At 45.6% G+C, this 15,298-nt stretch overlaps 1 protein-coding gene across 3 annotated transcripts in view; it reads left to right on the top strand.

Annotated features, from left to right (window-relative positions):
* Positions 1–14,952, top strand: part of CAMK1D (calcium/calmodulin dependent protein kinase ID) — a 208,593-nt gene extending 193,641 nt beyond the window's left edge. For 2 of the 3 annotated variants that reach the window (XM_066318815.1, XM_066318813.1), the window contains 3 exons: positions 3,138–3,225; positions 3,743–3,881; positions 7,296–8,253. In XM_066318815.1, coding sequence (XP_066174912.1) covers positions 3,138–3,225; positions 3,743–3,881; positions 7,296–7,417 — 349 coding nt within the window. In that variant the 3' untranslated portion in view covers positions 7,418–8,253. Of the gene's footprint in view, positions 1–3,137; positions 3,226–3,742; positions 3,882–7,295; positions 8,254–11,009 lie in introns of those variants that run through there. The other variant, XM_066318814.1, reaches the window with a different exon arrangement.
* Positions 14,953–15,298: the final 346 nt, after the last annotated feature.

The raw sequence follows: 15,298 nt of genomic DNA, 5'->3' as shown, positions 1-15,298 counted from the left end.
AGGATTAACAGGGTAGTTCTTCAAAGGCGGCTTGGAGAACAATCCCACTCCAGACTTTGGCAGCGGAGCCTGCATTCTGAGCCACACCATTCAGCATACCAGCACGTGTTTGAACAGCTCCTGCTGCACTAAATTAGCCCCAGCAGTGCTGTTATTGTGCTCTGATTAGAAACTATCATCTGCAAGGTGCTAATGTTGCAGAAGAGACCTAAGATGTGGGATGGTTCCACTGCTGTAGCATCTGAGGGCTTCACAGGACGTCTGTCCATCCCCTTTTGAAGTAAATAAATACTACTCTGCCCATCTGGAAAACACCCAGATACCAAGACTTTTTTCCTGGAATTACAAGAATTGCGTAGTTAACATAGATTATGGGGTGGTAAAAGGCAGTTTGTGAACTATTGGAACAAGCAGTTTCTTATTGAAACCACCAGCATTTCAGAAAATGATTCCTTAAGTAAAAATAATAATAAAAATATAGTCTGTATTGGAGATACATGCCCAATCAAAAGCTTCATATGACAAAAATGTATTTTCAAATCCTTGTGGAAACCGGCAAGAACAATCTTCTGGAAGAGCTGGCAAGGGCATCATGCCCCAAGAACTTGTTCTATCTATGTTTCCAAAATAAGATTTGACAGGTGGGAAACATGATCTGTTCTTACAGAGTTTATTAACCAACTTGTTTGTAAAGCAAAATGTGTCATTAGCTTTGGTGGAAAAATGTCCTTTGCAAATGTAAGTGATTTTTCTGTCTTGGTCTCTTTGATCAGTTGCTGAAGGGATGGTTTGCCCTGCAGTTTCTTCAGAGACCTGTAGTGTGACAGCCAGTGCTCCCAGCTGGTGTGTGTGGGGGGCACCTGCCCTCACCAAGGAGGTGTTCTTGGACAGAGCAGACGGCTCATGACATTTTGGAGTGACTCTGACTAGTGGTTTGCATTCCCACCGGGAAATTCTGCTAGGATCTGTCTGGGAATGTGGACTGCTTGGGATCCATCAGGGTCTGTGCTGAGCCTAGCAATATTCACTGTGCAGGACAGGGGACGGAACAGTGAACACGATGCTTAACCCAGATGGTGCCTCATGAAGATTTTGGTCACCTGGCCCCAGTGGGAAATCCAGGAAGTCCAACTTTCCTTGCTGTCAGTGGGAAAGGTGATCAGAAGGAATCATCTTCAAAGAAATATCTGAAGATCATCCAGTTCTCAGCCAAAGTTCTCAGATCTCCCTTTCTCTACCAATAGCACAGGGACCCAAGAGGGGAAGTCAGGTGCCATCTGGGAGCTGTGCTTTGCCCAGTTCTGTCTGCTTGAGGCAGAGGCTGCATGGCAGTGGCAGTAAGGCAGGGCACTTCCCAGCTGGGTGAGAGTTACCCAAAATGGGAGTCCTGCTCCTCCCTACCCACAGTCCTGCTGGCTCCAGCACTCTTCAATAACCCAAAAGAGACGAGTTCAATTGCAACAGGATGGGATTGGTGGGTCTCCACTCTTGGGACATGAGAGTTTAGTCCTTCCTCCCAAGGGTAAGCCATTCTTCTCATCTCTCTGATGAAGATCCTGGGAGACTGTTGTCAGCTGGAACGAGGGCAACAATTTGGAGAAGGCTGATCTCAGCACTTCTGAGCTGTGCCAAGGGCATGAAGGCAGAAAAAGCAGCATGTCCTTAGAAGAACAGGGTTACAGTTTGGAATGATCTGGGCAAAGTGAAAGGGGTGTCTCCAACACACGGGACACTTAAATGGAAGCAGCAGGCTGGGGTATGTAAGTAGAATTTTGTCTTTTAAAAGCACAAAGCAGTGCTGCCATTCTGCTGCCTTAGTTGGAAAACAGAGAAAGTTAGGGTGCTGCCCTCGAAGGAAAATGTGGACTAGTTGGAGAAAGTCCAGAGGAGCTCACTAGATCAGAGGATTAGAAAACATGAGTTATGAAGAAACAGTGAAAGAATCAGTTTGTTTAGTCTAGGGAAGAGAAGACTGAGAGAAGTCATGATAACAGTCTTCAAATATGTGAAAGGATGCTTCAAAGACAAAGGGAATAAACTATTTTCCATGTCTTCCACAAGACAGTGAGGCACTGGAATAGGTTGCCTGAGGAGTCTCCATCTTTCGGAGATCTTCAGGGACTGGTTTGTCATATATTTGTCAAAATTATTTTGACAGAAGTGGGGTGGTCAGAAGGACGAGATGACTGCTGAGTCCCCCAGACCTTCTGATTATCCTGTTGGAGCTCCCCAGACTGGGAGACTCTGATGGATGGTCCTGATGGATTATTAAATTTCTTACAATTTTAAACTGCTAATGCACATGGTTTTTCTACACTGTGACTAAAAAAAAATTATTTCTGAAAGTATCACATACAAGGCAATCTTTGCCTCCTTGCATCACCTACATTAGATAGCACTAATTACTGCAGCACATGGCCCAGCATCAGTTCACTGTGGGGCCTGCTCTTCCAATGGATCTCATGCCTGAGGAGTTAAATGAATCAATAAAATCCCCTTGAAATAAAGCAGTTCAGTGAAGATTTGAATGTATCTTTATCTGTTAAAGAAACTATGCAAGATCAATCAATTATTTTAGGTTACGTGTTGTTCAGCTTAAGCTCTTTGTGTAGCCTGTGTTGCTTCAATGAGTGTTCATGTCTCTGCTTTACTGTAAATCTACATTAATCATGATGAATGACTATGTACGTTGCAGGGTGGCAGGAAAATCTCCAGTGCAAACAGAAATCAGACAGGTTGGAGTGGCTCTGGAAGCTTCTGCATAGCTGAGGCTAAAAGTGGTCTCAGCCTGTTGATGTTAAGTCTTTGGATGTAAAGAAAAAATAAAAAGGTAGAATGTTTTCATCTGTGGCTGTAATGGTGATGGAAAGCAGCCATGCACCAACAAAATCAGCCCATACCTCTTTGTAGCTGTCAGACCTACAAGCCTTATCTACACTGGCATTTATTGCCCCAGATTTTCCACCACAGCTGCCAGCAGAGACAGCCGTGGGAAGTCTGAGCCCATCTGTGAATGAAATCATTGCCACTGCAGGTGCTGCCACACCTGGGAGCAGCCTCTCTACTGAGGGGAAAAAGTAAGAGTATTCAAAGAGAGGGAAATATCTCTTAAAATGTGCCTGCTCTGTCCATTTCAGGATTGCTGGAGATACAGCACTCAACAAAAACATCCACGAGTCGGTCAGCGCTCAGATCCGGAAGAACTTTGCAAAAAGCAAATGGAGAGTAAGTGACCTGTCCTGAGAGGTGACACTGACACACAGCTCTGCCATACAAACACCCCTGTGGCAGGGTAGTGCTTTTGTGGCCCAAAATTGTGGTCAAAATGGTTGGTCTGGGCTTAGGTTACAGGACCCTGCAGGGCCTTTTATACAGGATGGTGTTTGCCAAGTACCAAATGTAATGAAGGTGAGAAATGGGGCTGGAGCTGCTCATAGCTAAAGCACCTGTGGTTTTTACTGGATTTGGGTCAGCACCATGCAGGGACATGAAGAAATGCATGTTGGGGCATGGATGGATTTGTCAGATTTGCCTACTTTCTTGTAGGCTGCTGCATCCCAGCTGAGCACTAAGAGAACAAAGGTTTGATAAAGCACTTTCTAGTTTAGAATTCAGGAAAAATTTGAAAGACAACAAGCTTATTCCCTTCTGACATGCTGAACAGCTGGGAAAGGAGCACAAATAACCCTTCCACCTCCACTTTTTTCTCATTCTCGATTTCCCTCTGGCCATTTTCCTCCAGCAAGCGTTCAATGCCACGGCAGTGGTGCGGCACATGCGGCGGCTACACCTGGGCAGCAGCCTGGACAGCGCCAGCGCCAGCGTGTCCAGCACCCTCAGCCTTGCCACGCCGCTCCCCGACTCAGCCACACGGAAAGATTGTGAGTAGCCAACACCCCGGGAAAGCTCCCGGCAAATCCGGCAAACCCGCGGGATCCCCGTCTTCCCCTGAGCCCCAGGCTGCAGTCCTCGCTGCCCCTAGGTTTGGCTTTGCGCAAGCAGGCGCTTAAAATGAGGATTTGAAGCGAGCTGTCGTTTTTGGCTGGCCAGAAAAATGGTGTTTGGATTGGAAAAGTCTATGCACTAAGAAAAAAATAAAGAGGTTTTAGCTTGGTGAGTTTTGAGAGAAAATCAGAGTTTCCTGTGGAGGAAAAGGGCTTTTGCTTGGGAAAAAGACTCAGACCCCCCCCAGCAACAAAGTTTTGTATTTGCTTGAAATTTGAAAAAATTTATTCAGTCTGTTTATGTTTGAGTTTGCAGTATTATGATAGGCCATTTTTCTGTAAAAATTGTCTTACTTTCCATTTCCATGGAGAAGACTGATCCTGCCAGTCAGACCCAGCTTCTCTCTTCCTGGGCCAAGTTAAGCTCCTGCACAAAGAGGTTCATTTGTCTGAGCAGGATTCAGACTCTCTGCACCACCGTGGGTCTTGGCCCTCTGCCGTGTTTGTTTTGTGCTATAATTGATATTTGCAAACTGCCCACTGGACTCAGATGATGGGATATATATTTTTCTGAATGCCAGGGAAGGGGACATGGCAGCAAAGGGATTATTTGGAAGACAGAAATGCATCCTTTGCAAATGAAGCCTGTTTATTCTCTGGCTTCAGAGCATTTCTTTTATTCTCTCCTGTCCATCTGTAGATATTTTATGTAATGAAATAGAGGATGTGTTACAGTTGAGGGGAGTTACTTTAAAGTGCAGCACTAAAAAGAAATGCTTTGCTGTGGACTGAAGTAGCTATTTCTAGACTGTACCTTGCTGGAGGTACAGTCATTTCTAGACAGTACCTGGAACTGAAAGCACCTGTTACTCAGGATGGATTTTGGATAATGCTGCTTTCTGCTTCTGCCACCCCTGCTTGCCACCCCCTGCTCCTTGATGAGGACATGCCACTAGCCACAGTTCCCATGGCTCTGTGTGGAAGCTGTTTGCTCTTGCTGCCATGGGCACTGTTTCCCCCACGACTGGGGCGTGTTCTGTCTTCTGGGTCCTCTGTGAGATACCTTTTCAGCCTGTGCTGTGGCTGAGCCAGGGGAGAGCCCCTTCCCTCTGTGTACTGGGCCTGGTGGGGATCATACCCAGTGTCCAGTTTGTGATGCCAAGCACCAAATCCTACAGCTGCTGCCAAAAAAATCACTGTGCTCCTGGCACAGGCCTGGCACCCTGCAAAGGAGTGATGCTGACCAGCCTCAAAACACTTCCAATCATGCACTGGCCATGCAGCAATGTCAAAAACAGCTTGGTGAGAAAAAACTTGCATGGGAGAAACATCCCTTGATTTTGGTTCCTGTTCCAGTATGGCAAGGCTGGACCCCAGTCAAGTCTAGAGCATCTGTTGAATGGTTTGCTGCTAAACTGGTGGATGATAAATGCAGTTCAACTGTTAGGTGATTAATCGCCATTCATTCCATTTAATTAATCTCAAATGGTATTAATTAATGGCAATTAGTAGTCTGAAAAGTGTTAAAACAGGTGGAAGGGTGGGAAGGGAAGGAAATCTGTTTAACCATTGCAGAACCAGCAGGCCCCTGTGCAGAATCCAACCATATCTTGCAGTGGTGAAGTCAACCAGGACATGAAGGATTAAATCAGATGTGTTAAGATAGGATGAGTTTTTACATGCCAGAAATATGAGACAGAAAAATACTGGAAGATTTCCAATCATCCCAGGTAAACTCCAGCTTGGCAGACAATGCAGAAGAGTTTTCCTTCCTCAAAGAAATCATTTAAAGTGTTAGGAGATGCTGGAGCCCCAGAGAATCAATGAGGAGAGCCAGCAGCAAATACAAGACTTAAGAGGGAGCTGGCATATCAAATACATTGAACCCAATACCTGCTGATAGGAAAAAGAAATCTCTGAGGTCTCTGTCCTACCTCTTTATTTCTCAGTGGTTTTCTCTGCGTACAGATTCCTTGCACGAGAAAGATCCCACGCAGCAAGTTACATGATCCAGCTGTGCCACCATTACACAATAGAATGCTGCCTGATGCTATTAATAGACACTTCATGGACTCTCCAAATAGTTTCAAAGGCAGCAATTTCACATCACTGAAGACAATTAAGTATGGCCTTTGCTGAGAGTAGGTTATGTCAGGTCGTATCCGAAACCTCTGTAGTAGGGCAGAGCAGAGATCAGGCATTGGGCTGGATTATGCTACCTGTCAGGAAACAGGAAGAGATTCCTAAGGGAATCAGGCAGGATTTCTCAAGTGTATTGGCCTGATTCTCAGTCCATGGCTGGTTTATTCAATTTAGTCATGATTGGACTGCCTAGATTATTTATAGGTCCTAGAGCGCTGTATTTTTAAGGTAATAGATAAATTGCAGTGTGATGCCAGGTTGTCAAATGTCAATGGGAAATGGAATGTGGCCAAGTACAGATACAGCATAGTCATCCTTGAGATTGAAATGCCTCCTTGAAGCATGGAAAAGTACTTAAAATTCTTAGCAAGTATCAAAAAGATCCTGAAGAGTCAAAAGGCCATGTCAAACTTCAGTCTGAGAATATATTAATATAGGCTTCATCCATTCTTTATTCACCAGTCTGGAAAAATGAACTGTATTTCTAATCACTTTGAGCCTGCATCTTATCAGAGCAAGGTGACCATGCCAGGTCCCCACCTAACAGCTTTTGTTGCACCAGAATACTGGTACTCAAGAGATACTCAGCCTCACATCAACCTACGTCTCAGCTGGAAGTCCTGGAGACATCCCAGCAAAGCCTGGAGCAATGTGAGCTGTCACTACAGTGATGTCCAAGTCACACAAAATTACCTTCCCTCTAGATTTACTGGAATTCAACAACGAATCTGACCCACTGTACTTCTTTATCAGCAGCTTCCCAGGATACCCAGGTGCACAGTCTGTTCGTTAAGGTAGATGGTCATGATGAGACATTTAATCATCTTTTAAAAAGCCCAAGAGGAAAGCATTCTGAGCAAGTACAATGCTGGAGGGATTTTTGAATCCCACAACTCTTTGTCTTCAGCCCTGGAACTGTGGCATCGGTGTGGCTGAACCCATAGCGAAACCGGACCTTGAGTCCCTGTGAGATGTGTGCACTGCTGCTGGTGGCAGTAGGTGAAAGACCGTGGGCAGAAGATGCCCTGTGGAGGTACCCAGCCAACCCACCACTGCAGCCAACCCACCACTGCAGGAAGAGCAGCAGCCCCTTCTCCAGCTGTATTCCTCTCCGCTCCATAGCGCACTACAAAACAAACTCCGCTTTGCCCAAGTTCCCACCACCAAAAAAACCACCATTTCTAACTGTGTTTCTGGCTTTCCTTTTAGGTATGTCTCCATCCACTCTCTGTAGTTTTGTTTCATCTGCTTCTTCAGGCGTTTCTGCGGTAGGAGGGGACCGGAGACCCAGAGCCACCACGGTGACCACAGTGCACACAGGGAGCAAGTGAGCGCCGGGGCGGCCAGGAGCGGGCAGGAGGCGGGGCTGGCAGGCGGCCCCCGTCACACCCTGCTCGGCGAAGGACTAGAAGAAAGAAGATTTTTTTATGGCCATATTTTATACTCCAATTCTGAAATGTTTCATTTATCACGAACTGCAATGACTCCAGGAGGAACGGAATCTAACAGTCTCTGGTGCTGTACATATATATACATATATATATATATATATAAAAATATATATATGTATGTGAGTCTAGCAATGTTCTGACTAATGAACACTCATTCTTTCCCCCAGTGATTTACTCTTTTCTCAGTGTAGGTAACAGAATATGTTGTATTTTTTTTCCATTAATTACAAACATCTCAACTGGATTATTTAAATAGAAATACTTTCCTGAGCATTTTCTTTTCTTTTAAAAATTACTTCGAGTAATGTCCCTCTTCCAGTTTGCTGGGGGATAGGCTATTTCTGTAGGTAGGAATTGGCATTAACTTTGCAACATGGGAGGATTTCAGTGGCATGCCATTTCTTGCTCCTCAAATTGGACTGCAAGTCTGTCTGGCTTTAGCAGAATTGTTACTGCTCAGATTAAGAAACTGCTGCTTTCCCCCCCATCCTCCTCCTTAAAAGCTATGGAGAGAATTAAATTGCCACCAGCTGGGAGTCAGCTCATCTTGGCCTCATTCCTGTCTGGAGATCAGCACCCTTGTTTCAGAGGAGAGGCAGGTACACAGAGTCAGGCAGGAGCTGACCAGAGCTGTGCAAGGGAGATGACGGAGCGTGGTCTTATCCTGCAGATCCCATCTCCTTCGGGTCTCTGTGTGCTGTGAGCAGAAGGAAGATACAGGGGTTGGAATCACTGTCCTCTGCCACTGATTTGCTGTGCTGCCCTCAAGCAAGACATTTAATTCACCAGCCTCCCCCAGTGTGGCCTCTGGCATGGGGTGCATCCAGCCCAAGGGCTTCATGAGAGTGATTCTGAGCACCCACCGCTCCTTGGGGCTTTGCCTGGCATTGCTGATGCTCAGCACCTCCCAAAGTAGCCAAAAGTGGGAAGAGGAGAGGAGTGGTGCTTGAAGCCCTCTGTAAAGCACTGGCAGGTTCTTGGTGCAAAGTGCAGGATCTGGTGTAGGGAACCTCCATCATGATCAGGCTGTAGCTCCAGCATGAGGGTTGAGGAGTGCTGAGCTGGGAAAGCAGGACCTCACTGAAGGGCACAGGCACAGCTGAGGCAGTGGTGGCACTGGCTCTCCCTCCTCCCCAGAAGCTCATATACCAAAGCAAGCCAAACTTACCCGTTTGTTAATTACTGAATGCATGCACTTCCCGGGTTCTTTGTGCTGATGCATCATTCAGGAACAGCCACCACAACTGCTGTGCTGCTGTGCATTATAGCAGCTTGGAACAGAAAAGAGAGCAAATTTGCCCAGTTTGCTAACGGATTCCCTCCAGCTTACCTCAATGAAATTCCCATCTGATTTTGCTTTGAGGAGGTGAGAGGGGAGGCAGGTGGCAGAGGCCCTTCACTGGGCACTTTGAGCGCCTCATATCCCAGACACATCCATCCCTGCCAGAGACACAATTCCCTGCAGCGTGGTCTGATGTCATACTTGCCTCACTTTCCTGCACAAGAAATTGTGAAAGCCAGTCACAGACAGAGCTCAGTGTATCAGGCAATAGTGCCTGTGCTTGGAAAAGCTATAAGACATTGAGACTTCTGTATCCTGCTCCAGCTTTAGTTGGTTGGCTTCACACAGCAGAGCCAGGATTTCATCCATCATACTACAAAAACCCTTGGAAAAAAAATATGGAAAAGCAGGTGGCAGTGAGCACTGACTCTGTTTGAAATAGCCACTCCTTCAGTGGCACTTACAGCTGTTGCACCAGGTCTCTGGTTTCCTCTGTGTTAAGTTGCTCTCTGTTTCCAGAGGGCTGTGGCACATCTGAGTGAACCCCCTGTGCACCCCACTGTGCTCAGCTGGCATGGATGCTCACACAGAAAAGGCTTCAACCTCAACTTCTCATTTTAGGAAAGATAGCAGACACTGAACCCCCTTGGGGGCTTATAGCAAAACTCCATATAATTTCCACAGCGAAGACTTCTGACCAAGATTTGGGCAGACTGAAGGGCAAGGGGTCTCCTTGCTGCAAGTCACATTCCTGCCCCCATACCCTGGCCATTGCCACCATACACTTTCTATCAGCATTTACATCTGAACTCTTTATGTCTTGATGCAAAAGCATTAAAACATGAGTAGACCACAATTTAAACTCAGTCTAAGGCCACTTTATTTTACCAGCCTGGGTAAGGAAGTTTCAGTTTTGAGAGACGCCAAGACATTCAAGGGATTTTGAGCCCATGTGATTTCAAAAGCACAGCTGGCCCTATTCTGCTCTAGTTGCAGGTTGTAAATAGACACTCTCCCAGTTTGGCATCAGTGGAGTTCCCCACATTTACACACGTGCAACCAAACGCAGGATTTAGTCAGGGAATAATTTTGTCTCTGTAGAGCAGTTTTAAAGGTTAGGGCTCAAGTGTTCCCTCTGCACCTCCTCTTCTGAAACCTGAGGTCTGGTTTGAACTTGACCTCAGCAGTTGCTGTGGCCACTGATCAGAATACAGCATTCAAATGAATCCTGCAGAAAAAAAAATAAAATCAAATGGATTTTCATCTCCAGAACAAAGAGCAGTGACAGGAGCAACGGCAGACATGCTGTCCTGCAGATGGGGGGGTTCCCATGTGCTGGCTGTCCTTCCTTGCTGGGTGCTTTCTGTGGGTTGTTTTGTGGTTTTTTTGTTGGGAGGGCTATTCTTTCCTTCCATTGCTGGAATTAGTGTGATTTGGTTTTGTTACTGCAAATAATACTCTGCCTTGGTTCTGTAATTTATCATCATTCTCTTTGGCTTGCTGTCAACTGCTGGGATCATAAGATAAGAAACAGAAGCACTTAAGAGCAAAATCGTTTCTTTCTGCTACAGTTTTGGTGTTGGGAACTTTTATTTGGTATCAGTGAAACACAGCTGGAGACCTGACCAAGGCTCACCAAGTGCTTAGAGATCTCTCCTGAAGCATCACTTGGTTAAAACTTCTCATTTTACATCTGGGTACATCTGTTGACAGGGGTGACTTGGCAGCACCCAGGCCAGATCTATGGGGGAGAGCTGGAAACATTTGCCCCGTGGCAGCACAGCCTGTTAGGGCAAACACTCCAGCCTTGCTTGCCAGGGATGCTCCAGTGCTTTGGCATGTCCTTCCCCTGCACCAGCCCGCTTCTGCTCAGCCACTCTCACAGGAGAATGCAAAGGTAATAAAGAGTAAATAATCTGGACATGGGGTGAACGGCCAAATAGCCCCACAGTAGAGTCTTCAAAACAAATCCCAGCTGGCCTTGCCAAGAAGGATTAGGTAGAAAAATAATTCTGGGCTCTTTTCCAATGAACTGTCCTACTAAACAGTCTGTGATTTGCTGCTTGCATGAGGACTTCAGCCTGGACTCTGTTTGTTACCCTTTTCTGCTCTACTTTACTGGTACCAATGTGTTTTTCCTTTATAACTTCTTTTCCTCAGCTCCTTCCCCTTCTTTTTCTTTGCTTGCAGCTTTGATTGTTGATTTTTACCTCCAGAGTCACAGAGGCCATCTCTGATGCCAACAGCAGTGCTCTTGCTGGGAAAACAAAACAAAACAAAAAATCCAGAAAAGCTCCAGCTGGCCCCTTAGCCTGCAGAAGAAGTTGTGAGGACAGGCTGCCCATGAACTCTGCGAGCTGAAAGTCAGTATTGCAGTAGCAAGGGCTTCTGCTGATGATTTTGCATGTGACTTCATTCCCAGTGCATCCTAACTCTCTGCTGGATCACCCCTTCTGCAGCACGAAATGGATACTGGCCCTGCAACATGGCTAGTGGGGAAGTAGGAGTGTGGGGAAAACCTGGCAGTGTTGCTTTCCTCAGACTGTGTCACTCTCTGCTGCTGTCCTTTCTGTCCTGGTTGCTGTTGTACAGGTGCCATTAGAGTAGTGGGTAAAAAAAAAAAAAAAAAAAAAAAAAAAAAAAAAAAAAAAAAAAAAAGGTAGGAATTTACCTATGTCTTGTGTGTCTGTTATGGTTGTGGTGCCGAAATAAAACCAAGAAATTTGGTTCATTCCTGACACGAATCAAACCACAAAAAGGGGTGTGATCCCACTGGTATGCATCTCCATGTAGTTCGGCTGTAGACATTGGGTAGGGAGTTCTGCTGTGCCTGTGTCCTGCATAACTCCATGGCCCCTGACAGTATTTTTTATCACCAGTTATTGTGTTCCTGCCTGGTCCTAATGAAATTCAGGTCTTGTCCTAAGAATTTTTCTGTCCCAGGGCCCTGATCTCAGGCTTTTCTCCCCAAACTCTCTGCAAAGCAGAACGTGGGCCTCTAGGGTACCCATGAACGTAGTTGCAGCTGGCCCCAAGGCTGTCTCCTTCCTATTTTTAGGGAAGCAAACTGCCAGAGAAAGCCAGATAGCTTTCAGCCATTGGCAAGCAGAGAGGATATTGCCCTTTGATGTGAACTTGGCATTAACAAGATCAGCTCTAGGGAAACCTGTGCTATTACTTCCTCCTGTGATAACAGCTCCAGCCCTGAGCAGCACTGAATGAGCACCAGATAGAAACACCAGATTGACTTTGCCAGCAAGACAATGCAGGCTGTAGCCTGTTCCTTTAGCTTTTTCCAAAGAATTAGGGGATTCATCTGCAGGCAAAATAACAGTTTCTAGGCTGAGCCCTAAGGTACAAAAGTAACTTCCATTCAGCACATGGAAATTCTCATTTGATGCAATTATTCCTGGTTTTTATTCCCATGCATATTTACCTATCTGAATTGGAAATTATTAATGGGAAGGGAGTTTTGCCTTCCTTATTTGTGCTTATTTGCACCAGAAACTCAAGCAAAAAGCAGAAACACACACAGAGGCTACTGTATCCAAGGAAAACAGCACCAAGCCCAAGAGTGGAGGATTAGTTGGCAAATCACTGTCAGCAATGGCTGAGTGAGGGAACAGCAACCTGCTCACAAACACTGCATGAGCTCTTGTTTCCCCTGCTAAACCAGTCATCCCATATTTCATGCCCAGCAGCAAATTTTACTCAATCCGTTTCGTTTTCGCTCACATCCCTGCAGCCGGGTCCTGCCTTCCCAACCCTGTCTGCAGGGTGCTCTGGTCTCTGTGACACACGTGTGTGTTTGTGTGTGCACATACACATTGTGGCCCCAGGGGTCACAGATCCCTCGGGTGGGTGATCAGGGGTCGGTCCTGGTTTTTTGGTCTGACTTTGCACAGTTGGGTCAAAGCTGTGTAAATAGTGTTTGTGGCAGAGGATAGAGGCTCTTTAGCCTGAACTCTGGTTTTCAAGACCCCCTTCCCCATCACAAATAGTGCCACTTATCTGTCCAGGTAGCTTTTTTTTTTTTCCCCTCCTCTTCATAAACGCCAAGGTCAGTCGAATGGCTCTTACGGTTTTTCCATACTCCAGAGTGGAATCAGGGCGCAAACAAGCATTGTGAAAAAACACTGCTGAACTAATGATGGCATCAACTGTCCAATAAATGCATGATACTGCACTGCATGTATTAAACTGCTGTTCAGTGTTTCTGTATTTTCCGAGCCTTTTCTTTATGCACATTCAACCCAACCTTCTCTCTGAGGGAATTACTTCTGTGTATCGCTTTTAAATGACTCAATGTATCTGTAACTCAAAATCCATTGTTAAGTTTAAGTAAATGCAAAAGCTGATGTTTTGTAAACAAGATACTGCAAAGCCTGGTAATGTATTTTGTCTTTCTGTTGAGTGCTCTGCAGCATGGAAGAGTCACCATCCAGAGCAGCTTAAAATTAGGCAGCAGTCACATACACAGGTGTAGAAGCAGTGAGCTGGGGAGGTGAGAATCCTTTTTTTAATACAACACTTACAAATTTGATCTGCATCAAAAATTCCTTCCCTGGGTCGCTAACACTCAGAACTACCAAGCAACATGTTGGTGTGTCTCTTTGGTTTTTTTCTTTTTTCCTTTTGGTTTGTTCTTCCTATTGAAAATTCAGATTGGTTTACTCAATTCTTAGTATTTTCTCTTCCTGCAAGATAGTTCTTTCTCACCTGTTGAAATACAAACTGCATTTTGGGGATCAAGATGCTGTGATTCTTTGCCCGCACAAAATAGGGCAGAGGGCTGAGCTAAAAACTATCCCATCCTTTCCAAAGCATCATCACCTAAATACTACCATTTAATCCCTGAACCTCCAAGTGATACTGTTTATCCATGGAAGAGTTTTGTGTGGTACTTTTCCTTCTTCCACATGGAAACTATGCCCTTGCCTTCTCTTCCCTTAGCCACTGACCCATTTTCATCTGTGGTGGTCTTTCCAAGGCAGGGTACAGGATGGCTCCATGGTACTTGTATTAGCTCCAGCCCAAACTTCTTATGGGCATCAGCAGGGCTTTGGTCCCAGCTCCTAAGTGACTGCTGTGTGGAAGATGCTTGAGTTCCCTACGCTCAAAACAAGAGTCATCTGAAAGGACTGGGAAATTGCTTTGTGTTCCTGGCAAGGGCATGCCAAGCAGCAGGCCTGGGAAGCAAGCACGATGCTAGTGGCATAGTCCTTGGAAATTATTCTCCATGGTGGCCAAAAACACCAAGAAGTCTTGAGCCCCCCTTCAAGGCTGGTTCTCAGCCAGGGCTGTGCCATTGCTGAATCACTGTATGTCAGCACAACAAATCATCAATTACACTTGTAAACCAGCCTGAGTTCAGACTGCTGAGGCAGTATCTGGTGCGAGGCTCCATGAGGACTTGGATGTGTGCTGTGGTTCCTGGTGGGTGGGAGCTCCTGGAGGGCTGCTCAGAACAGCTCTGAGCTTTTCCATCTCTCATCTTGCGTCCCCTGAGCCCAGCATGGCATCACACATGCTGAGACTTACTAGATCAAGCATGACCCCCAAAGTGAAGAGTGTGGAAGGTTGTGGCTCGGTTGGTGCAACTCATGTTTTGGTCAGCACAACACCAGTGACCTGCTGTACATTGACCTCTAGTTGAGAAACAATATTTTGGCCTGTTTGGGCCTTTTTTTAGATAGATATTTTATTTGAGCCAGAAAACAGTGGGGGAAAAAAAGCCTAGTCTGCCCAGAATAGTGACTCCCCAAATATCCCCAACTGCAAAACATCCCTCAGTTGACTTTTAATGAAAATGCAAGCATGTTTTCTACAAAGGCTTAAATCTTAATCAAGGAATGTCAGTGTGCCTAATATTGCAGGTCTTGTGATTGGTAACAAGTTCATAACAGCATCCATGTCCAAAAGAAGGGAGAATGTGTATTTATTCCATGCATGTATTAAGGCATTGCAAAAGTTTTATCTGCGTAATGAGTTTGCAGTTCTGCAAATTGTTAATGGGGCTACATCGCAAGTGGTTCTTTGCCTTGACAATCATGTATACATATCGAGATTTCTATCATAATGACAATTTAAAGGGATGACTAATTGTTTTCCTCCAATAAATCCAATTAAATCAGCCTGATGTGAAGTCTGATGATTTTGAGTGCATGAGTCTCCACCCACATGCAGAAAGGGGGTGAGTAATTTCTGTGGCTGCTCCACTGCCCTGTTGTGTTTTATGCAATGATGTTCCTTTATGTCCCAAAGGAGAATAATAAGATTTTCCCTCTCCCCAGTTCACTCCATAGGGAAATTAATAAACAGGATGGTTTGTCCTTTAGACTTCTAAAGCTGTGGATGGAAATTGTGTTGCATGTCAACATATGGAGACACAGCTGTCTCCTGGGCATTGAGAATATATGTGTATGGCTGGGGAAAGGACATGTACGTGTTGAGTTGGTCCTGATCACTTACACACCCTG

This window comes from Sylvia atricapilla, chromosome 5, assembly GCF_009819655.1.
Source record: "Sylvia atricapilla isolate bSylAtr1 chromosome 5, bSylAtr1.pri, whole genome shotgun sequence".
Lineage (NCBI taxonomy): Eukaryota > Metazoa > Chordata > Aves > Passeriformes > Sylviidae > Sylvia > Sylvia atricapilla.
The sequence above is the reverse complement of the archived record's forward strand: the minus strand, read 5'-3'. Positions and strand labels throughout refer to the sequence as shown.